Here is a 26,697-nt window from a genome sequence, read left to right as displayed (position 1 = left end):
CCAGAGATAATGCCAGTGACAGCACAAAAGTCACCAATAACCACTGCTGCTACTTCCTCACAGCAGTTGGAAGAAAGATCTCAACCCCAGCCTCAAACTCCTCCTGCATCCTCACAAAAGGATCAGGTTGTAACCACAGGGACACCAAATTATGAAGCTCTGGATCCACTTGGATCTATCTTCCACAGTCCTGATCCCAAGGACATGTCTCTTTCAACACCCATACCCTCACCAATCATAATGCCACAATCAATAATACCCCTGTTGCATGCAGTTGATATTGCACAGACACAAACCAGTTCCTCTCTATCACCCATTACTGAGAGTATACCTCCACAAGTGACTGGGTCTGAAGCTTATACCTCTGCTATCCCAACAACAGCTGAGGAGGTTACACCCCCTGAGTTACAAGTAACTCTTGGTGGTAGTTCAAGTGGAGCAGCAACTACAACTGATGGGTCAACAGATCTTCAGTTGGACAGTTGTTACATTAATAAGACTCCCTTGAAGGCAATTTCTTCCATGGCAACATCGGTAACCACCAATGAGTTGATTCTAACCACTGGTACCATCAAAGGTTTATCGAGTGCCGAAGAAAGAAGTCCCCAGTACCAAGAAAAAGGGGCATCAATGGATGATTTTTGGGACTCTGTTCCAAAGTCACACATTGGTACAACCACCACTGGTGGGGATTCAGATGATCATACTCACGTAGGTGATGATTCAAATTATCAGGAATTAACGAAAAGAGTTGAAAAACTTGAAGATTCAGTTGCTGAAATTAAAGATATGGTGCAAGAGGTTTTAAAAGCTCAGAAAGCACAAGCCACTGCAGTTCCTGCTCAAGCACCTGCACAACATGCATTTGCTGCAAATGAGCTTTGGAATATTTTCCAACCCATGCTTGAAAAACAGCAACACATGGCTGATAAAAAGCATGCTATTCAAGTACAAATGCTGACCAACATGGTGGAATCCAGGTTCAAAGACACTCAAGCAGATATCAAGGCTATAAAGGCTAGCATACAAAAGACTGCCCAGAGTGAAAAAGCTCCATCTCCCATCCTCTTCATGAATACACCCTTTGCAGATAATGCCAAAAAGGGGGAGAAAATCAAGTTGAGAAAGAAAGGAATAGAGGATGGGTTGTATATTGAACTAGAAGAATCCAAAACCTCAAAAACTTCAACTCAAACAGCTGATACATCAGTAGTTACAAAAACTGCTGACAGTAGCCAAACAGCTGCCATGACATCAACACACACACATTCAACACACACCACTCTATCACATACCATCACAACCACTATTCCACCACCATCTGTGTCTACAACACAAAAACCACCACTACCATCACAAACAGCCAAACCATCATCACCCCCTGCCAAAAAGCAGAAGACAACAGATGTTATAACATCTGTTGTAATGGCAACAGTGGTTGAAACACCAGTTGATTCAACTACTGTTAGTCAACCACTGATCACCACTCAAACAACCACCACAATAACCCCTGCTCAAAAGCAGAAGGCATCTGCTGATACATCAGCAGTTGTAATGACAACAGCAGTTAAGACACCAGTTGTTTCAACTGTTGTTAGTCAGCCATCCACCACTACTCTCACTTTTCTTACATCACAACCAAAGCTTCTCAGTAGAAAAAGAAAGCCAATACCTGCCAATGAGGGAACACATGATCCTAATGCTGCAAAATATCCATTGGAAATTGAAGCTCTAAAAAATGAGATGAGGCAATTCTTTACAGAAGAAGATCCTTCAAAAAGAAGATTCTCCTCACTCATAGGCTACATGCCACCAGAGGATATGGATGATTATCTCAAAATAAAGGCAAGGCAAGCTAAAGTAAAAGCTAAGGTTGACAGTGAAAAGGAAAGTCTAAGCGAAGAAGGCATTGCTAAAAGACTGGAGTTCTATCTTTCAAAAGTAAAGCAGATAGAAGAATTTGTACAAGAGTTAAACAAAGAAAAGGCTGATCAAAAGAAGAAGTTAAGAAAACAACTTCTAGCCTTCATTATGAATGAAAAATTCTATCCTGCTGAAGAACAACACTTTAAGGAATGGCCATTAGTAGCTTTAAAGCATGAGGCAGAAAGGATTCAAAGAATCAAGAATGATCCTTCAAAAAGGAAGAATGCTCCAAACTGGAGCAAATACGAAAAACTCATTGCTGACCTCACTGCTGAATACAAAGGAAAGAAAAGGGAGCTGGTGGATGCTAAGATGGACACTGCTGAAGCCATATCAAAATGGTCTAGGCAGCAGACTGATGAAGCCTATGAGAGGCTAAAGAAAAGAAAGAAAACTATTTCAGATGCTTCAAAGAAAAGAGAACAAATGATGAAGCTTGAACAGAAAATTGAAAACCTCAAAACAATGATAAAATCAGCAGACAATCCTACTCTTGGGTCAAATCAAGATGAAGGTAAATAGCTGACTGAAGAAGAGGTCAAAGAAAAGGAAGCAGAGTATCTCAAGGACACCATCTTAAAAATGGGTCTGAAAGAAAACAGCTCATGAAAGCTTCAAAACCTTTTTATGAAGGTACTGAACAGACCTGCATCTCCAAACACTGCAAAAGACAAGACAGAAATTGAAAGACAAGAACTTATTGAACAAGAAACTGCAGAAGACATAGCTGCAGCAGACAAAGTCATTGAAGAAGCTTTCAAAAGAATGTCTGAAAGTCTGCATGTGTTTTCAAGGCCATCTTCCCTCAACTCATCTGCAAATAAGTGTCTCCCAAGAAACCCACTTGGCTTAAAAATACTAAAGTGGATGTCTGATCAAAAGACCCACGTATTGACCCTAGTCAGAGCCAATGGCGAAGTGAAGTACATATCAAGGAAAGAAGCACTAGGCCTAAGTGTTGAAGATTTGCAGGATCTCCTTGAACTTTCACTGTGTAGGGATGAAGATGACCAGAGTGCCAAGGAATTTGAAGCTGAATTCAAGGATCAAGCTAAGGCACTCTTGATGAGTAATAAAGGTCCTGAATAATGAAGGGTTTTGGCATTATCTGTTCCAGGGGGAGATTGTTGGGATTGAACCCTAACAGAGGAACAGATAATGTAAAGCCAAAACCAGATCACATCAGTGGACTATCAATAAGCAGCAGTTTACTCTTTGCTTTCCCCTTGACAGTGGTATTCTGACAGCTGATGAATCTTAAGTGCTGCTCAATACAACAACTGATGAACTAAACACTGATGATACTCTAAAAGACTGTTGAAGACAAACACTGTTGCTCTATCTACTGCTGTTTTCTAAGTACTGCTGAAGACTCAAGCACTGCCCACTCAAAGACTGATCGCCTTTGAAGAAAGCACTGAAGTTCAACATCAGTGCTCAGGCTACAACAGTGGAACGTGAAGCAGTAGTTATCTCAAGTTTGTATTATATTGATTATCAGATGTTGCATATCAGTAGTTTGTATAGAACAGTGTTTATTGGTTGTTAGGTCGTTAGATGTCACTATCATGGTGATGTCAGCCAAGATGCTTCAGTGGTTTGGACTGCCTATAAATGTAACAATACCCTGTACTGTTACATTTGATTGACTGAGTAGATTCTTCTTCTCCAGTCCAATCCTTTCATCTTGTGCAACCAACCTTGGGGTATCTGGCTGAGGGGGAGCTTAGTTTCTGTAAACATGCTATAATCATTTGCTTTGTATTTCCAATCTTTCAACTCAATGAAAAGCACTTGTTTATCAAACTATTTTCTTCCTTGATTGCGTTTATACAGTTTGAATCCATTTCCGCTGCACTTTACATTGTTACAAATTCATTGATCTGTCAAGTTCATACAAACAAACACAATCATGAGAGCCTCGGATCCTAACATCCTCCCAGAATTCCTCGTATGCATGCACTACCTGTAACCTGCACACGTAACACACCCACGTAACAAGAAAATAAAGAAGGTAGCAAAAAGAAACAAACACCTTAAATAGTTAATCACAAAATCAAACAATATCCAAACACAAAGCGCACTAACTGCCCGTCAACGGCGCCAAAATTTGATCAAAATGTCGCGCCCCGGTCAAAGATAAAATTTATATGCCCTAATTACCCTTAACAATGTGTTAGTGGTAGTAAGGGGTCGAACCACGAAGACTTTATGGTTTGTGTGCGAACTTGATTGATTTTAAGTATTGCTGTCACAAATTATGAAGCTTGCTAAGAAAATTATCAATTTGTTTGTTTGAAAGAGGGTTGGAATTAACAAACAAATTTGTTTCGATTATTTAACTACTAGGAATTTGAAATAATGCATGAAAACTTGATTAACAATTTTAAACAATATATGAGAACAAGGTTCACACCCAGTTCAACAATTGAAAGACCTGGGGTTACTACATGTTTTAACTTGGTTTAGCTGAATTAGCTTATTAACGGTTTTAGAACCACAAGGCTTAGGTGCCAATTGCTATCAACATTCAAAACAGACCACAATGCACTTCGTTACCTCGGACAATTAAATCCTAACACAAGGCAAGGCATAAATACGCATATTCATTTCACAAAGCCAAATTTCATAACTCATTCGACAATTTGTAAATTCAATACAAACGTAAGACAATTATCCAATGTTTCAAATGCAATTCAAATTGTCACAAACCAAGTATCAAACAAATAGTAAACCCTAAACCTTACAAAAGTCTACACCAGGGTGAAACCCACAAGAATTAACCGCTCATGGTAGGATGAACACGATCAACGAAAGTTGAGAACTCCAACTTTGACATCTTGAAGCTTCGAATATTATGGAGATGGTGATTAGGGTTTGGGATGAATGATTATGGAGAATGGAATGATGGGATGGTGGTGATTAGGGTTAGGAAGTGATGATGATGACGAGTTTGGTTGTTGATGGATGAATTGGATGGATTGGAATTGATGGTTGGTGGTTTCTTGGCTCCAAGAACAAGTTTCAAACTCAAAATATGTGTTACTCCTCAAGAAATGGTCAAAAGAATTGATATAATTACTCGTCCCCCATTGATTGGAAATCAAATTTCGCGATCTAATGCAGAAAGGGGCGTCGCCGACGGTGCATGTTTGTTTAGGTTTTTCTCCGACGGCTAAAACTCCAGTCTACGCACTTGTATCCCGACGGAACATACCAGACGGCGTCGCTGACGGCCCAGGAGGGCGTCAGCGACGATGCTCCTATCTCCTATTTTATGTTTTCGCCATTTCTCACTCCCGGTTGACCCGATTTCTCTCCCGATGCTCCGTATAGCTCCCAAATAGCTCCTTAAACTCCGTTCGACCTGCAAAACACAACTCCAATCAAAAGTAGGCTATTCGAAACTAAAAGTCATGTGAAAACACCAACTTAAACATAAACAAACACCAGTTTTCGACCACACATCATCCTACTTTTAATTACAGTCACTAAACTAACAAAAGTTTACAAAAATTAAACTTCAATGTATAATGCAATTCACCAATTCACTTCCAGCTCATAACCTATAGTACTCTCTAAAAGCTTAACTTCATGAAGAAAAACATATAATAGGTATACCTTCTACACATCACCTCTTACCAAGAAGTTAGGAAGCTAACATCTATGGAATAAAATAATGAAATTGAACAGCACATAACGAAGAAAGATATGAAGTTTAATACAAAACCCAAATTCGAATAAACAACTGGACAAAAAATTTGAAACCATACGCGTAATCACTTGAAAAGAATGTTGCAAAATCTCTACTAATTATCTAATTCATATTCGAAAACAATTTGAATCAACAAAACAGGGATAGTAAGAACAAAAACGCAAATGAAATTAACGATTTCGAGTGTAAATTAACTGAGATCCGTAATGAAAACATGGCATAATACTTCAAATTAAAACAAAAGATTACCATGAACATAACTGAATCTGCATAAATCATATGGATCCAAATTTGCTATGGTTGAAGGTCGTATGGATCTGGAATAGGTCGAATTAAGACTGCGATTGATTTGAAAACAAACGATTAGCAAGGACATACTTGAATATGTCAAAATCGTATGGATCTAGAATCGATTGAATAATGGTTCCAGGTCACGTATTGATATAAGAGCAGGGCAAAATGTTGTGAATGATTCAGCTATGACCAATTATCACTTTACCATTTTATTTAAGATACAATGGAAATAAATGATTGCGTGAGAAGTGTTCTTACGTTTTTCAAAAAGTAAATCCTCCCCTATATATGTAGTGGCCAGATTCCATACAAAGTAAAATTTTCATATGAAGTTAGGAAGCCACAGGAATATGACACATGTACTTCAAGCCACGAGTATAATTGTTTATATACAATCACGTATTGGGAGTACGTAAATACGTAATGGTAGATGATGACATAGTGTACATAAAATCACATTACACTATAACTATTCTGAAAATAAGGCATATTATGTAATTACGTAATGCCATGTATCCATGTAATCACATAATTGCATGTAATCATGTAGCATGTTATTTCTTTATAAATTAGGAAAACAAATTATAACAATACAATACTCAAATTAAAGAGAATAAATTGTTTGTTTTTATGGTTTAACTTTTGTTAAAAAATATATATAAACATATGAAAAGTTATGCCCGTTTAAAAATTGTTAGAAAAGTTGGTTTAAAAGTCAACGATTGTAGCTATTCCTTTTTGCCATTTCAACATTTGTGTTTATTGCGTGATTTTAAGATTTTAGGAACATTTAATAACCATTGGATTGCTAGATTAATGCTTTATATTCTTTCATATCCTTCACACTCTTGCATTTTGTATCTGCATACGATATTGCTATAGTTTTCTTAAATAATATGTTACGTGACTACCAGTGTTTGTGTTCTTCATAGCATCATGCGGGCACACCTCCACTATACGTGTACACACACGCTATATTGTAATACATAATATAAGGAAGACAACAAGACAATTTTTCATAATTTTTATACTTCAGGTAATTACAACTTTTGAAATGAAACAGACGGTACAATCATTTCAAACAAATTGTTGACTATTAAAACCAACATCTCCTCTAGATTTTTGAATGATCGTGATTTTTTAATGCGTTAATATTTAAAAAAAAATACAATTATCTTATTATATTTAATTTGAGCATGATACTGCTATATATTTTTCTGTTTAAAAAAATCTACATGTTAAGTAATTACCAGTGTCTATATTCTAATCGCATAACAGAAACAACCCTCTACCATATACAAACACATAGTGGGGAGTTGTAAAAGGAAGAATTGTCTTGTCACTCAATACTCATTTGTGATGAAGTGAGATATGGATAAAATACATCTTGAGATAAGCGGTCACAAGCAGTTATACGCATTGTTACTAAATATTATGTTCTTATTTGATCGTAATCATATGTCCTCCCTATGTGTATATGTGTGAAAAATAGCCTCAAAATAAATATTTAAATTTTAAACTATTCGGTTCAAACCGTAGTAATGTAAACACAATCCAAAACCTAAAACCATATAATCCATTCCGAATGATCTAATTAGTTAGTTACATATGTGTTATGCCAAACACGAACACCCTAATTCTACCATGGCAAAAAAGTGTATAATTAAGATTTCATGATTTTCTCAAGATTTGATGGTATCATCACTTCTTGTACTTTATGCAATACAACTTATAAATTATGGATCTGTCCATGTGAAAAAGGGTCGACATTTACATGATTTTCAAGATTTCATTAATTGGAGGACAGTTGAGAGTTTCATAATTCATTTATTAACTCCTTCTACCCTCAACTTCACATTTACAACTCTCTCTCCCTCTCTCTCCGTGTTCTCTAGATTAATCTCCTTTTGAGCTATCGTCAAGTGGGTTCATGGGTGTGGTCACAACCATGGGTCTTGGTCTGGTGACAACCATTGTGATTCTGGGTGCAGTCATTGGTGGAGCCAAAGGAGATGCCATGGTCAGTGGATCCGTCTTCTGTGACCGATGCAAAGATGGCCAACTTTCCCTCTTTGATTTCCCTTTATCTGGTAAGTATAATTATCTTATGGCATTTGAGTTTCTGTAATATGTAAAATCAATATAGATGATCATATGACAAAAATGTTTGTTTCTCCCAAAACATTTATCGTGTTTTACTAGTTAAAATGATATATCTGGCTATTTTTGTTATATTAGATAGTGCAAAAAAAGAAAGAAGCATTAGAAATGTGATGGAAGGATTGTCTTGATCCTTGTTGTCACGTGTATGTTTATTATTGTCATGAAGTCTATGTATTTATACTTCTTAATCTTCTTCCATTCATTATCTTTATAATTTTTTTAAACTATTTTTAATTAATATTGTTTTTATAGGAATAAAAGTATCAATTGCTTGTCCGGGGCAGAACGGGCAAGTCAAGGTGATTAGTGAAGAAACCACAAATTGGATAGGGAACTACGTAATGCGGTTCGATGGTGTACCCGATATGAGTGCCTGTCGGGCACAAGTTTCCGGTGATGGGCAGGGTTGTCGTGTAGTTGCCGGTCCAGCTCAAAGCTTGAATCTGGTGTTTCAAATGTTCGATACCGAGATATACACGGTTGACCATTTGATTTCACAACCTGCCCAACCAATGTCCAACTGTCCCCGGTCATCTTCACCTTTGCCTAAACCAGTGACGCCTGCATTGCCACCCCCAACCAACCGGGCACCTATTCCTCAGCCGCCCCCAACCAACCGGGCACCTATTCCTCAGCCGCCCCCAACCAACCGGGCACCGATTCCTCAGCCGCCCCCGGTTCCCTTCTTGGAAGCTTCGGCCTGCTCATACCGGTAAGTATAACGGGTAATTTCTTGCCAATGTTAATCACTATTATTATTGGCATTTTTATTATTATTAATTATAGTTTTTAGCAATAATAAATAATTAAATTCTTTTTTAATCAAATAAGACAACAAGAATCAAATGGATTCACTTCTTTTAAATAAACATGTCCCATCTCCTCACCCTTTTAATGGAACCCATCAATCTCTTAATCTATTTATTAGAATCAAATAATCCATTTAACATGTTTACACCTTCATTGCAATCCGACAACTCATTTAAGGATAAACGAATAAACCAAGTTAGGTTTGATTTACGCAATTTTAAACATATGGGGGGGGGGGGGGGGGGTTAGGTTTAATATTGTCTTTGACCAAAATAAATATGTGATTGAGTTTGTCGGCAGGATGGTAATTTATAGACACCCGGAACTTGTCGCTGATTTCAAACACTCGTTTTACATTTATTTTTCAGAATGTGGATGATGCCTGAGTACAAGTGTTACTGGCGGGTGCTAAGCCCCGACCTAAAAGTTGCTTTGGTGTTTGGACCACTAGCGGGGCAGAAATATGGGAATGATATCACCCTTCGAGGAAGCATGATGGGTAGAGGAGATCCCTACAAAACGCTATTAAGGGAAAGTACAGCTGCACTTCTCAACTCCTACAATAGTCTCCGGTTCCCATACCATCCTCTAGATGTTGTCGGACGCTTAAACACCGCCTTAATGGGAGGATCCACACGACAAGTTCTCATGACCGCCCTTCGGTTCTTGAGGGCGAACTCGGGGAGTCCCGGAAACGTTACTTGCAAGTTCACAACATGCAAGTAAAACCCAGTCTATCTAAATATTTATTAATATTTATGTTGTTACCCTTAAGAAAGATATATATATTTTGACTTTTAGAAGTCAAAAGAGACTATTGTATGAATACTTATACCAAAATTATCATCTATATGAACCATCATGGAATAATTTATTATTTCTGATGTTTACTTAGTTGTTAGAACTATATCACCATAAAAAATAAAACTTAAGAAGGGATATACGAAATTTTCCCAAGTAAATACAATATATATAGGGGATATCAGTCAAGACCTTTTCTTAAACATGAAATATCTATAATTTGATCTAAATTCTATAAACAAAATTTAATATTTATTACACTAATAACCTTACATTACATAAAACTTATACCATTAGTTAATAATTTTTTAAACTTAAGGTTAAACCTAAAACTTAATCTTAATTTTTACAACCAATCTCATTCATTCAATAAATTTTGATTTCTAATATATATAATATATCGGTGGTTATATATAGAGGTGTGAAAAAACCGAATTAACCGAACCATAACCGAATTAACCGACAAAACCGAACCGAAAAAACCGAACCAAATAAAAAAAGGGTGGGTTGGTTAATGGTTTTTTTGAAAACCGAAAGTAGCGGGTCGGTTATGGTTATCATTTTTTCCATACCCACCATAACCGAACCGAACCAACATGTAATAAATTTTTGTAGGATTTAGGATATTTAACCATAGTTTTAATATTTGATGTTGTTTATGGAAGATTTTTAGTATTTATAGGTTTTTCGTATCGTTTTGTGGTTTTGGTTGGATGTTTATTTAAATTTATGGAATGTATCATATCACTTTATTTCAATATTCAATAATAATTGGTATTAATATATATGCATTTTTTATACTATGTAATATACTAATATATACGAATATGCAATAATAATTTATTCCATGTTAAAAAAATTAAGCTATTTTTAACTAAGCTAAATACACGGTTAACCACCCATAACCGACCCGCTAAAACCATAAAAACCGAATAACCATAACCACCATAACCGATCAGTTATGGTTATGGTTATCCATTAACTGACATCGCGGTTATGGTTATGGTTTTAGGTCAAAACCAAACCCAAACCGACCCATGCACACCCCTAGTTATATATGATAACCTTAGTTCAACATTTATTATCTTGTGAATTGTGACTATTGGTTACAATTTTCATCATGTGTAGTGGGGCTTGAACTTTAAGCCCATCTCTTGGGTATTATTTGATATATGGCTTCTAGTCAGCAAAAGAGGCTTGAATTAAGAAGGAGTGTAATGCTATAATGCCCCTTGTAATGATTAAAGAGTAAACTTCCATCTTGCTCACTTTAGTTTGGTCGTTTTAACGGTTTTGTCCAAATCCTTTAAAAATAGTCATTTTACTCCCTGATCTATGAAGCCCATCACGATTTCACTCCTTGCCCCAAACAATATCCCTTTTAAACGTTAAAAATTGTCACGTGCATAACACACCATGGACAATTATGACCATAACTAGACCAAAACCTAGACTGAAACATGACAGTTTTTAACGTTTAAAATGGATGCTGTTTGGGGCGGGGAGTGAAATCGTGATGGGCTTCATAGATCGGGGAGTAAAATGACTATTCTAAAGGATTTGGACAAAACCGTTAAAACGACCAAACCACAATGAAAGTTTACTAATGATTAAATATTGAAAATGAATTTAAAAAGGGTAAATTACACTTTTCGTCCTTTATGTTTGTATCAAATTGCAATTGATGACCTTTATCTTCAATAATTACAGCCACAATCTTTTATTTGAAAAACTTATTACACATTTCGTCCTTTAGCACTAACCCCAGGTTAAAAATTTAAGTTAAGTCAGATCATGTGATTATCACATGAGGGCTTTTATGTCTTTTTACACTCAAATAAATATATAAACTTAAAAAATAAACAGCTAAAACCAAAAAAAACAAATAACAAAAATTAAAAAATAAACAACTAAAACCAAAAAACAAAAAACAAAAAATATACATATACAGACCTAAATAGATATATATATATCCCTCTCTAATTCCTGATGCCTCTTTCTACCATAGCACCACCGCCGCCATAGCATCATCGTCGCCTTATAAAAAAAAATACTCTCCATCTATCCATTTCACCCCTACCTCTCTCTCTACCTGTGACAAAACCCTATTTTAGAAAAACCCCAACCATAGTTACAGGTTTGAACAAATGAACCAAATTGTCTTTACACAAAATAAGGTCTCCGGCGAGGTCAATGGCAACGTCTACATCACATGATGCATCTACAGATCTAACGGTAAATCGGACCATTGTGAAGACGGATAAAGAAATGAAGGTTATTAAACGGTAAATCGGACCATTGCCGGAAAAGAGTTGAAGCGACGGGGGTGATGGTTTTAGAATTCGGGAATTTCAAGATTTGAGGGTGTTTTTTAAGAGTATCATACTAAAAACTATCAAGTGATTTTTTTGGGAGAATCAGACTAAAAACTATCAAGTGGTTCAAGATTTTGAGGTAAGATGGCTTGAATTCATGGGTGAAAGAGGAAAGAGAGAGATGGGTTTTTGTTGAAGAGGATGATTAGATAAATGAAGGTGAAATAATACTGAAATTAGTAATAAATGGTTGTTTTAAGTTGCATTGTTTTAAGTTTTTTGTTGAAGAAGGTTACCAATTTGTCACATGATTTTGTTCTTTTGGTGGAAATTGTGATTTAAGGGTGATTGCAAGTGGATTGTGTTATTGATTGCATGAAATTGTGTTAGTGATTGCAGATTTGCAGGTGAATTGTGGGTGGTGGTGGGTTTGATGGTGGTGGTTGGTGTTTGTTTAGAGAGAGAGAGAGAGTTCAAAGTGTGTGTGTGAGAGAGATAGTGAAAGAGAAAAAATGTATTTATATTTGATTTGATTTGATTTTATTTATACTATAATTAATAAAGTAGAAGGACTAAATTCAAAGGTTAGTTCTGTGATACTAATCCATTCCCTGATGTGAATGTGATGATATAATGATCAATTCAAAGATTATGATCATATACATAACTAAGAAAATTCTAATGCCACCATGAATATTGTATGAGTATAATTTATTTCTTGAATAGAATGTGACGATATAATAATTGGTGTAAATTTCGTGATGATGGTAATTGAGGAAATTGTTATGATGATCATGTAATAAGATCAATCATGTTAATAGTGTACAATGATTGTTATAAAGGTCATGATCATGGTAACTGAGGAAATTGTAATAATCCTCATGTTGACAACCATTTTAATATTAAAATCGACCACAAAAAGTGGCACACTTAGGGAATGATTATACGAACATAAAACATGGGAAACATGTTATACCATGAATGTTGAAATAATATTACATTATTCTCTCATACTTCCTATCGTGTATTGAATAAACACGATTGCAACTAAAACATATACGATCATAAACCAAAAGTTTATGGATTGTGATTATTTAATTCAATGGCATGACTGGTCAGACCATCCCGAGTCATTGATGATGTGAAACATATTAAAGAACTGGAAGGAACTGGAAGATTCTTCAAGATAATAATTAGCATGTAATGTTTGCTCTCAAGGGAAATTATATATTTGCAAAATAAATGAGGGTGTGTATACCTAAATATTCTAGAAGCGATTAAAGGATATGCATATCGCAACATGACACCATTTAGTGTTTTAAATCAATGCATCGTCTAAATGGTTATCAAATCCATAACCTGAAGCTTGTGTGATTGTGGCTTAGCTAATGTGATAGCAAGCATATTAATCCAGATTAGTATATTTATTTGATAATAGTTAATTTGATGCCCAAGTTATTAACAATCATTGGAATAAGTGTTATTGTTGAGATGATCACTAAACGTCTATTATTGTTTACAAAGCCAATAATCATGAGAGGATCAAAAGTTCATTTAGGTACATGTAATTTTATATATAGTACCATCAATTCACATCAAGCTAATAAGTTATAATTCTCCCCATACAGTTGCTTTTTGGTCAGGAACCAAAGATTTCTCGTCAAAGATTTTGGTTGTGCGACATATATTGAAACTCATCCACCACACCACACACAAATAGGACTTTTAAAAAGTTTGAGAATATGTGGGTATAAATAATCGTCTATGATTAAATAATTAAAGCCATTAGTGAGAAATTCGTTTATGGCTCATCGGTTTTCACTTTAGTGAATGAATGTTCCCAACATTAGGGGGAGATAACAAGCACTTGGAAAGTGAAAAGTGAAATGAATTATCATGTCATCTTGATCCTCAGACTATAAAGTATGAACTAGAAGTTTAAAGTATAATTTATTTACCAATATTAAAGAACAAATTACCAGACAAGTTCACCGACCTAAATAGGGTGACTAATAAGTCACATAATCAACTGCTTATGCTCCAGTTATGTTTGTGTCACAAGAGGATAACCACATATTTTTGTAATGAGTCAATTGCATGCCTAAAGCGTGGTAGACTAGTTGATTCCAATAATAAAATTCCTCGAAAATTGGAGTAAGTAATTAAGATGGTCAAGTCGAGGTGATGCGCGCGTGATGTCGTATGTTTATATATATATATATATATATATATATATATATATATTATCCCTCTTTACACGTTAGTCAAGTTTTAAATTTATAAAACACGATATTTTACTAACACCAAACACACATATGAGCAAGTGCACCCATCATGAGCGTAGTATAGTGTTGGTAAGATACCAAGGTCGTCCAAGGACGCAAGAGCTTTTAATACCGGTATATCCTCAACGTTTAATCAAATCAAAAGTTTAGAGAAATGTTTTAAACTAGAAAATAAAAACTAAAAATGCTGAAAAATAAAAATAAAAATAAAAACAGACAGACAAGATGAATCACTTGGATCCGACTCGTGTTTAGTGTAACCTTTGATTATTTCCGCACTTTTGCACTTTTTAAGAGATTATCTTAGTTATTGTAGTAGGCCCCTCTTTTGAAGGTGACGTTACCCTCAACCCAGTAGTTTGAGTCAGCAAGGATACAATCCTAAAAGGTTGGATTATTGAAAGATAATTAATTAAGTTATTAATGCATAATGTGGTAGGCCCCTCTTTTGAAGGTGACGTTACCCTCGGCTAAGTAGTCTGTGTCAGCAAGGATACAGTCCAAAGTAGCCGGGTTAAAGTTTTAATAGTAGCTTACATATGAGGGATCAAAGAGTTTGGACCCCCGCCATCCAATACTAGTGGGTATTGAAGGAGATCCTACTAAATTTGACCCAGGTCCTTGCAGGATCTGTACACTGAACAAGGCAAGACTCTTATCAAACCATTCCCTTAACCCCCGATCAGGTAGCCAACATATCTCCATATAAACCGTGGAGATATGAATTGTGTAAATCTTTTATTTTATATAGACAGTAAAATAACGCCAAGGCACCACGGACAAATGATAAGGAAGATTCACGTTCAACAAAAGAAACTAGTTATTAAAGTCATTAATACAGAACCAAATAAAAAGTGCGAAAAGATTAAAAATAAAAAGTATTACACTAGACACTTGTCTTCACCAAGCGATGTAAGAGACTTAGGCAAACATGGCCTTTGATTGTCAAGAACACTTACGATCAATCTTGGATCCCGAGACTACTCACACACTCTATGATGGATGATGGTGGTGGATGTGGGTTGTGATGGTGGTGGTGGGTGGGTGAAGTGTGTGAGAGGTGGTGTGCCAAGGGATGGTTTGCAAATGAGCCAAGCACCCCTATTTATAGCCTGCACAGAAGCCCAGACACGACCCTGTGTCCATTGGGCACGACCCTGTGTCCACCCATCTTCTCTTTCTTCATTAATGCAGTTTGTCTGCATTAGTTGACCACGCCCCCGTGTCCGCTGGGCACGACCCCGTGTGCAGAAGCGTATCTGTACCATCAAGATTTTCCTAGATTCTGTGAATCTTAGAGTTGACCACGGCCCCGTGTCCGCTGGGCACGCCCCCGTGGTGGGTGATAGAAGCTTCTACAACTTTGTCTTTTCTGCAGACACTTGGGCACGCCTCCGTGCTCATTGAGCACGGGGCGTGTTCAGCCTTCTGTTCTCTTGTTTTTGCTTGGGAAGATGTTGTAGGGGGTCGGGCATGCCACGTTTTTTCCTTTTCTTATATTTATGTTAGATTTAGCTGCCTTTTTGCTTCTTTTGTTCATTTGAGCTCATTTAATCCTGAAAATACAAAAGGAAGACAAAAACACACTTTTTCCAACATTAGTACTAAAAAAGGGTTAGTTTTATGCCACATTTGATGTAATTTATATGTTGTATTTTGCGCACACTTGAATCTTTGCTTGTCCTCAAGCAAAACTCTTTATAATGTGGCTTTACGCTCCCAAATGGAACAGGTAGAAGAGAAGGTTTTTTGGCTTGTCATAGAGTGTCGGGATTTCCAAGATTCTTTTATTAAGTTTTACTTTTATTTATTTACAATCCTATTCGTCATGATTTATTTAAAACATTACATAAGATAAATTACTTATTAGGGCATAACATGCTTTTTTAAAATTCCATTTATATACAAGTTCACATACCTCATGGGGGATCACTCAACACTCGGCTGAAGATGTATTTTAGTGAAACACTCGAGAGCGACATGGAACATACTCCTACCATAAGCTTTCAAAGCAATCAATCCTCATCCCTTTTAACTATACACCTTTGTAAATATCAAGAGGACTTTTTATTTTTGCAACTTTTTATTTTGATGAAGCAATTCTTCAAACAAAGTTCTTTATGATAAACTTGATCGTTTATTTCTTTTGGCTTCATTTTTTTATAAGGAGTCATAAGAAAAACCGAGCTTTGTTACTAAAATAAAGGGTTTAAAATAAAAAAGGGTTTTAGGTACCAAAGGGTGTTTGATTTGGGTTAAGAAATGAAAAGGTTTAGGCTCAAAGTGGTTAACTAGGGGGATTTTGGGTAGGTGGTAAAAAGAAAAATAATGGTGTAGAAATAAAAAGGGTTAGTCCTAATGCCTCCATCATTTACTTACTCGGGTTTAAGTTGGTAAGGACCGGGAATGTATCGTCATGGCAAGTTCTAGAGTCGTAAGAACCAAGCGGCTATTCACACAAGAAATGAAAAATGAGCATTTAGTTTAAAGATGTATATTTGTATGCTCAATAAAGGCACAAAACTCACTTTTTGTGGGAATGGCTTTTTATGTGATCAAATATATATATAATCAAATTTTAACTAGATTTGCCATGCCGTTTCATAATTTTATTATGTTGGTTCTTTTTATCATGACGCTATCGGTTGTAAATTTGTAAAAATATAACCTTTTTAGAACTTGAAATTCCCAAATTAAACCAAGACAAGTAAAAAAAATGAAAAAATTCAAGGTTTTAGCATCCCCCCCACACTTAAATTACACATTGTCCTTAATGTGTCCCAGAAATAAGTTTTTAGGTTGATTGAATGTGTACAAGCGTGTTTAAAAACAAATTTTTATGTTACTGGGCATCTGGAAACGGCCCCGTGTCGGATGAACACGACCCCGTGGTCAGAGTGCCAGTAACGAGAACTTACAGAAGGCGGACACGGGGGCGTGTCAGCTGAGCACGACCCCGTGTCTGGCAAAAGTCTGCAGAATTTTGACAAACAGCAGGTCTAGGGCAATGGGCACGGGGTCGTGTTGGCTGGACACGACCCCGTGTAGACAATCTGCAAAGATGTAAAATAGGTTTCTTTCTCCGGTTTTCCTGTCCCGACTTTAGTAGCACTAATGTTTAGTACTCTAAGCCTTGTATGTACCTGTTTTATCAATAAACACTACACCAAACCATAGCAAGCATCCTAAATTACCATTGTTCAAACATCCATGTCACAAAGTTAAAAAGAAAAATAAATGCAGAAAGTAAAAAGAGTTAAAGGAAAGTAAATCGTTCAACACACGACACGTAGGCCGAAAATTGTTCGTGAGAAAAGAGGGTTAACCTGTGGGACCTCCAACCAGCTGCTCCTAGAAGATCCATGCATACTGTTCGTGGGTATTCCTCCGGCCTGGTTCGAAGCACGTCGTATCTTGCTTTAGCATCCAACTCATTTGCATTGAACAGCGTGAATTTCTTGGACATCTTGATGTTGTTAGAAGTATAGGAGACGTCGAAATCTTGTAGAAAAATCGCCTGAACTAGAGAGTTTTCGGGGAAACGGGGCGTGTGGAAATGAAGAAACTGTTTCGAAAAGGGGTTTTATCCCGACAGTTGTGCGGACACGGCCCCATGGGCGGGCAATTTAATTTTTTTTAGTGCTCGTGTGAGTGCCCTTGTTTCCCAAAAACTTGGTTAGAAGACTTACCGATTTAGATGTCAACCCGCTTGTTCGTAACTTACCAGGTATGATGTTGATGCTTTCATTCTTCGACCGTTTGAAGCGAGATTTCTTCTTCCTCATCCTCAATGAATCCTTGATAGAGTTTCAGCCGTTGGCCATTGACTTTGAATGGAATTCCATTTCGAGATTTAATTTCTACTGCACCGTGAGGAAAAATATGGGTGATGGAAAAAGGTCCTGACCACCTAGACTTTAGTTTACCAGGAAACAATCGAAGTCGTGAATTAAACAATAGAACTTGATCCCCTACTCGAAATTTATTAGGTTTAATGTGTTTATCATGCAAGTTTTTCATTCTTTCTTTATAAATTTCAGAGTTAGAGTATGCATAATTCCTTAGTTCGTCTAATTCATTTAATTGACAAAATCGATTTTTACCGGCATGTTCTAAATCTAAGTTTACATTTTTAATTGCCTAGTAGGCTTTGTGTGCAATTTCTACTGGCAAATGACAACTTTTTCCATAGACGAGCTTATATGGGGTTGTACCTATTGTGGTTTTATAACCAGTTCGGAAAGCCCATAAAGCCTCATCTAACTTGTCGGCCAATTCCTTTTTATTTAACCCTACGATTTTTTCGAGTATTCGTTTTAACCCTCTATTAGTCACTTCGGCTTGTCCGTTTGTTTGAGGGTGATATGTTGTTGAGACCCGGTGATAGACCCCATATCTTGTTAAATTTTTTTCAAGTTGATGGTTACAAAAATGGGTACCTCTATCACTTATTAACGCTTTAGGTGTTCCAAAACGAGAGAATAATTTTTTCAGAAATCTTACCACGACTCTTCCATAATTTGTTGGAAGTTCCTCGGCCTCGACCCATTTAGACAAGTAATCTACCACCACAAGTATATATTTGTTTCCTTTTGACGGTGGGAAGGGTCCCATAAAGTCGAGTCCCCACACATCAAAGATTTCACAAACAAGAATGCCATTTTGTGGCATTTCGTTTTTGTAAGAAATATTACCTGTTCTTTGGCAAGCATCACATGTCTTGACAAGACTTTGGGCACCTTTGTAAATGGTTGGCCAATAAAATCCTGAATCAAATACCTTTCGTGCGGTTCTAGCGGCACCATGATGTCCTCCGTATGGACCTTCATGACAATGGCGGAGGATTCTTCTTACTTCACTACCATGTACGTATCGGCGGATGAGTTGATCAGCACACATTTTGAAAAGATAGGGATCTTCCCAAAAATAATGTTTCACATCGGCAAAGAATTTCTTTCTTTGATGATGTGGCCAACCTTTTGCGACTTTACCACTAGCTAGGTAATTAGCATAGTCGGCGTACCATGGCTCTTCTCGGTATTCCACCATTTCCAAGGACTCCGTTGGAATTTTTCATTGATTTGCTCGTCCCTGGTTGCCTCCAAAGCTGGGTCTTCTAAGTGCGAAAGATGATCCGCTGCGGTGTTTTCTGCTCCTCTTTTGTCTTTGATTTCGATATCAAATTCTTGGAGGAGTAGAATCCACCGAATCAAACGTGGTTTAGCATCCTGCTTCTTGAAGAGATATCGAATGGCTGCATGATCTGTATAGATTACTGTTTTAGAAAGAACAAGATAAGAACGAAATTTATCAAAAGCAAATACCACGGCTAGTAACTCTTTTTCTGTTGTTGTATAATTTTCTTGTGCATCGTTAAGTGTTTTACTAGCGTAATAAATTGGGTGAAAATTCTTATCTTTTCTTTGTCCCAAGACGGCTCCAACTGCAAAGTCACTTGCATCACACATGATTTCGAAAGGTAATTTCCAATCAGGCGCTATCATGATAGTGCGTTGACTAGCATTTCTTTTAGTGTTAGAAATGCTTGATTGCAGTCCTTGTCAAAGATGAAAGGGGCATCTTTTTCAAGTAGTTTTGTTAGAGGTCTTTAGATTTTAGAAAAGTTTTTGATAAATCGCCTATAAAATCCGGCATGCCCTAGGAAACTTCTGATTGCTCTAACGGAGGATGGGGGTGGTAATCGAGAAATAGTGTCTATTTTGGCTCGATCAACCTCCATTCTGTCGCTTGAGATTTTATGACCGAGTACTATTCCCTCCATTACCATGAAATGGCATTTTTCCCAACTAAGGGCAAGGTTAGTTTCCTCACATCGGCATAGCATTCGTTCAAGGTTATCGAGGCATTGGTCGTATGAATCTCCAAAGATAGAAAAGTTGTCCATGAAGACTTCCATTGTCTTTTCTATCATGTCATGGAAGATGGCCACCATGCAACGTTGGAAGGTTGCGGGGGCATTGTATAGACCAAATGGCATGCGTCGATAAACAAAAGTTCCATAGGGACATATAAATGTTGTCTTTTCTTGGTCTTCGGGTGCTATCGGGATTTGAAAGTAACCTGAAAAACCATCCAAGAAACAGTAAAATCTATGACCGGATAATCTTTCTAACATTTGATCTACGGGTGCTATCGGGATTTGAAAGTAACCTGAAAAACAAAAGTTCCATAGGGACATATAAAGTGATCTTTCCTTGTTGCTTCATTTAATCGCCTATAATCTATACATACCCTCCATCCTGTGACGGTTCTCGTTAGTATTAATTCATTTTTCTCATTAGTTATTACTGTCATACCTCCTTTCTTTGGAACTACTTGAACGGGACTTACCTAAGGACTATCGGAGATAGGGTAAATAAGTTCGGCGTCAAGTAATTTGATGACTTCATTTTTTACCACTTCTTGGACATTTGGATTTACTCTACGTTGTGGTTGTATTAACGATTGGTAGTCATCGTTCATTAAAATTTTGTGCGTGCACATGGAAGGACTTATGCCTTTAATATCTACAAGCTTCCAAGCGATCACATTTTTGTGTTTTTTCAAAAGTTTAATTAATTTTTCTTTTTCTAAGCTAGACAATTTATAAGAAATAATTCTAGGTGATTTACCATCTTTGTGTAGAAAAGCATATTCCAAACCTTTTGGAAGTTCTTTGAGCTCAAGAGGTGGGTCTTTAGGAGACTCCTTATTTGGTTGCTCATTTTTATCAAGAACTTCAAAAGTTTGTTCTATGGCGACCTCTTCTTCAACAAAGTGGTCAATCTTTTCACTTGTATCGGGTGGTTCATCTTCATCTTCAATTAGGGGGTCATTATTGCCGAAAGGATATTTCATTGAACGCTCAAGATCGATGCTCCTTTTAAATGCCCCTAATTGAATAGATAGATTGTTGTGTTTCCGGTTTTTTAAAGCCTCGTGGGTGTTTACAAAGGGTCGTCCCAACACTACAGGAGCGTCATCAAGGATGACAAAGTCGGTTGGGATTACCATTTGATTTGTTTGAACCAAGACATCCTCAACTATACTGATTGATTTTATTACTTTCCGATTGGATAGAAAAATGGGTATTTGAAGTGGAGAAAATTCACTAATACTTAATTTGGCATTACTAATAAAGGAGTTTGGCATTACATTAACACAAAGATCTTTGTTAAATGTAATATTACTAATAAAGGAGTTTTGAAAAAAACATGGAACCGGTGTAATGTTGATTTCAAATGGGTCTTCTTATATTAGCGAGGTTTGATCATTTGTTAACTTAATGCTTACCGTTTCGTCAATTTTAGTTTTAGTGTTTAACTCTTTTTAAAACTTAGCATGAGTGGGTACTAACCAATGATTTTCGAAAGAAGGTGACAAGGGATTAATTTATTCAAAATTAGACTCTTCTTGAATTTTAACGTTGTCGGACTCTCCTTTTTCGTTGTTTAACTCATGTGTCGGTTTTTCACTTATTTGTTCTTCCATTTTTACATTTTCAACTATCTCTTTTTTATTTAATTCTTCTCTTGCGCGGGACTCCTCTTCCCTTGCGCGAGATTCTAGTATGCAACGTTCGATAGTTTTAATGTGTTCTATTATCCAATCGGCTATGTCGGTGATAGAGTAAGGATTGGGATCCTCAAAGCTTGAATCCGGATGTTCGATCCTTGGTTCCTCATAATACTCATATGAAGTAGATGGTTCATCCCATTGTTCTTCATTGTAAGTATATGATGGATAAGGGTCGTAATTTTGTTCTTCATAATAGTCATATGAGGTGCGTTGCTCACGCCATGGTTCCTCATAATAAGCAAATGAAGGTGGTGGCTCATATCTTGGTTCCTCAAAGTATGAGTACGAAGGCTCATACCTTGGTTCATCAAAATATGAGTATGAGGGAGAAGGTTCATACCTTTGGTCTTCATAGGATGTGTATGAAGTCGATGGCTCGTACCTTGGCTCCTCATAGTAGGTGTATGAAGTGGATGGTTGAAATAATCACAATATTGTACCGAGTGCGGGTCACCACAATTAGTGCAATAGTCTTCCCTATAATCATCCTCCTCATAGGTGTAGTTGTAGCCTCCTGAGTATTGATCCATAAGAATCACTCAGCAGACCACAACAGAGTCTCGAGACCGGAAAACAAAAATAAAAACGGAAACAGAGGCTGGACACGGCCCCATGTTCAGTGAGCACGGCCCGTGTTCAGAATCTGTATCTGGGCGTTTGAATAAAAGTTATTGGTTTTGTGCAGCACGGGGGCGTGTTCAGTGAGCAAAACCCTGTGTTCAGACTCTGTATCTGGGTATTTTTATAAAAAAATGCAGCATGGCCCCGTGTTCAGTGAGCACGGCCCCGTGTTCAACCAACTGTGAATGCAAAACTAACTAAAATGCAGAAAAAATGTGCGTGCGTTTTGAAAAGGTTTTGAAAAAACTGATTAGGCGGTCGATTTTAAGCTTTCTTAAAATCCTTGTGTCCCCGGCAGCGGCGCCAAAAACTTGATGCGCGTGTGGTGTCGTATGTTTTTATATATATTTTTAGCCCTTTTTACACGTTAGTCAAGTTTTAAATTTATAAAACACGATATTTTACTAACACTAAACACACATATGAGCAAGTGCACCCATCGTGAGCGTAGTATAGTGTTGGTAAGATACCGAAGTCGTCCAAGGACACAAGAGCTTTTAATACCAGTTTATCCTCAACGTCTAATCAAATCAAAAGTCTAGAAAAATGTTTTAAACTAGAAAATAAAAACTAAAAATGCAGAAAAATAAAAATAAAAATAAAAATAAAAACAGATAGACAAGATGAATCACTTGGATCCGACTTGTGTTTAGTGTAACCTTTGATTATTTCCGCACTTTTGCACTTTTTAAGAGATTATATTAGTTATTGTAGTAGGCCCCTCTTTTGAAGGTGATGTTACCCTCAACCCAGTAGTTTGAGTCAGCAAGGATACAATCCTAAAAGGTTGGATTATTGAAAGATAATTAATTAAGTTATTAATGTATAATGTGGTAGGCCCTCTTTTGAAGGTGATGTTATCCTCGGCTAAGTAGTCTGAGTCAACAGAGATACAGTCCTAAGTAGCCAGGTTAAAGTTTTAATAGTAGCTCACATATGAGGGGATCAAAGAGTTTGGATCCCCGCCATCCAATACCAGTGGGTATTGAAGGAGATCCTACTAAATTTGACCCAGGTCCATGAAGGATCTATACACTGAACAAGGCAAGACTCTTACCAAACCATTCCCTTAACCCCCAACCAGGTAGCCAACATATCTCCATATAGACCGTGGAGATATGAATGGTGTAAATCTTTTATTTTATATAGACAGTAAAATAACGCCAAGACACCACGGACAAATGATAAGGAAGATTCACGTTCAACATAAGAAACTAGTTATTAAAGTCATTAATACAAAACCAAATAAAAAGTGCGAAAAGATTAAAAATAAAAATTATTACACTAAACACTTGTCTTCACCAAGTGATGTAAGAGACTTAGACATACATGGCCTTTGATTGTTAAGAACTCTTACGATCAATCTTGGATCCCGAGACTACTCACACACTCTATGATGGATGATGGTGGTGGATGTGGGTTGTGATGGTGGTGGTGGTGGGTGAAGTGTGAGAGAGGTGGTGTGCCAAGGGATGGTTTGCAAATGAGCCAAGCACCCCTATTTATAGCCTGCACAGAAGCCCGGACACAGCGCCCACCACGGGATCGTGCTCGAGCTGCTGTTCAGGCTATAAATAGGGGTGCTTGGCTCATTTGCAAACCATCCCTTGTCACACCACCTCTCTCAAACTTCACCCACCCACCACCACCATCACAACACCATCATCCATCATCCATCATCCATCATAGAGTGTGTGAGTCGTCTCGGGATCCAAGATTGATCGTAAGAGTTCTTGACAATCAAAGGCCATGTTTGCCTAAGTCTCTTACATCACTTGGTGAAGACAAGTATTTAGTGTAATACTTTTTATTTTTAACCTTTTCACACTTTTTATTTGGTTATGTATTAATGACTTTAATAACTAGTTTCTTATGTTAAAGGTGATTCTTCCATATCGTTTGTCCGTGGTGTCTTGGCATTATTTTACTGTCTATATAAAATAAAAGATTTTCACCATTCATATCTCCACGGTCTATATGGAGATATGTTGGCTACCTGGTCGGGGGTTAAGGGAACAGTTTGGTAAGAGTCTTGCCACTGTTTAGTGTATAGATCCTGCAAAGGACCTCGGTCAAATTTAGTAGGACCTCCTTCAATACCCACCGGTATTGGATGGCGGGGGTCCAAACTCTTTGATCCCCTCATAAGTAAGCTACTATTAAAAGTTTAACCTGGCTATTTAGGAATGTATCCCTGCTAACTCAGACTACTTAGCCGAGGGTAACTTCACCTTCAAAAGGGGGCCTACCAAATTATGCATTAATAACTTAATTAATTATCTTTCAATAATCCGACCCTTTAGGATTGTATCCTTGCTGACTCAAACTACTGGGTTGGGGGTAACTTCACCTTCAAAAGAGGGGCCTACTACAATAACTAAGATAATCTCTTAAAAAGTGCAAAAGTGTGGAAATAATCAAAGGTTACATACACTACACACGAGTCGGATCCAAGTGATTCATCTTGTCTATCTGTTTTACTTTTATTTTATTTTTCAGCATTTTAGTTAGTTTTGTTTTTCTAGTTTAAAACCTTTTTCTAACTTTTTGATTTGATTAGACGTTGTGGATAAACCTGTATTAAAAGCTCTTGTGTCCTTGGACGACCTCGGTATCTTACCAACACTATACTACGCTCATGATGGGTGCACTTGCCCATTTGTGTGTTTAGTGTTAGTAAATATCGTGTTTTATCAATTTAAAACTTGGCTAAAAAGTGTAAAAGGGCTTAAAATATATATAAAAAATAATATAACACCACACACACATTAAGTTTTTGCCGTCGTTGCCGGGGACACAAGGATTTTAAGAAAGCTTAAAATCGACGACCTGATCCGTTTTTTAAAACCTTTTTAAAACGTGCGAACATTTTTCTGCATTTTAGTTTAGTTTGCATTTACAGTAGCCTGAACACGGGCCGTGTTCACTGAACACAGGGCCGTGCTGCATATTTTTCATAAAACACCCAGCTACAGAGTCTGAACACGGGGTCGTGCTCACTGAACAAGCCCCCGTGCTCAATAAAACCAATAACTTTTATTCAAACGCCCAGATACAGACCCTGAACACGGGCCGTGCTCACTGAACACGGGGCCGTGTCCAGCCTCTATTTCCATTTTTATTTTTGTTTTCTAGTCTCGAGACTCGGTTGTGGTCTGCTGAGTGATTCTTATGGATCAATACTCAGGAGGCTACAACTACACCTATGAGGAGGATGATTATAGGGGAGACTATTGCATTAATTGTGGTAACCCGCACTCGGTTCAATATTACGACTCATTTCAACCATCCACTTCATACACCTACTATGAGGAGCCCAGGTACGAGCCATCAACTTCATACACATCCTATGAAGACCAAAGGTATGAACCTTCTCCCTCATACTCATAATTTGATGAACCACGGTATGAGCCTTCATACTCATACTTTGAGGAACCAAGATATGAGCCACCACCTTCATATAATTATTATGAGGAACCATGGCGTGAACAACCTACCTCATTTGAATATTATGAAGAACAAAATTACGACCCTTATCCATCATATACTTACAATGAAGAACAATGGTATGAACCATCTACTTCATATGAGTACTATGAGGAACCAAGGATCGAACAACCGGATTTAAGCTTTGAAAATCCTGATCCTTATTCTATCACCGAAGTAACCGATAGGATATTAATAAAACTATCGAGCGCTATATAAAAGAATCTCGCACTAGGGATGATTATAGGGGAGACTATTGCATTAATTGTGGTAACCCGCACTCGGTTCAATATTACGATTCATTTCAACCATCCACTTCATACACCTACTATGAGGAGCCCAGGTACGAGCCATCAACTTCATACACATCCTATGAAGACCAAAGGTATGAACCTTCTCCCTCATACTCATATTTTGATGAACCACGGTATGAGCCTTCATACTCATACTTTGAGGAACCAAGATATGAGCCACCACCTTCATATACTTATTATGAGGAACCATGGCGTGAACAACCCACCTCATTTGAATATTATGAAGAACAAAATTACGACCCTTATCCATCATATACTTACAATGAAGAACAATGGTATGAACCATCTACTTCATATGAGTACTATGAGGAACCAAGGATCGAACAACCGGATTTAAGCTTTGAAAATCCCGATCCTTATTCTATCACCGAAGTAACCGATAGGATATT

The 26,697-nt window shown here is 37.1% G+C and overlaps 1 protein-coding gene across 1 annotated transcript; it reads left to right on the top strand.

The window, feature by feature from the left end:
* The first annotated feature begins 7,737 nt into the window (after positions 1-7,737).
* On the top strand, positions 7,738-9,785 carry LOC110922345. Its single transcript, XM_022166663.2, has 3 exons — positions 7,738-8,025; positions 8,351-8,810; positions 9,277-9,785. The coding sequence occupies exons 1-3, from the start codon at positions 7,866-7,868 to the stop codon at positions 9,632-9,634; spliced, it is 978 nt and encodes a 325-aa protein (XP_022022355.1). The 5' UTR covers positions 7,738-7,865; the 3' UTR covers positions 9,635-9,785.
* The last annotated feature ends 16,912 nt before the right edge of the window (positions 9,786-26,697 follow it).

The sequence above is a fragment of the Helianthus annuus genome, chromosome 17, assembly GCF_002127325.2.
Source record: "Helianthus annuus cultivar XRQ/B chromosome 17, HanXRQr2.0-SUNRISE, whole genome shotgun sequence".
NCBI classification, from domain to species: Eukaryota; Viridiplantae; Streptophyta; class Magnoliopsida; order Asterales; family Asteraceae; genus Helianthus; species Helianthus annuus.
This window is presented reverse-complemented; position numbering and strand designations above follow the sequence as displayed.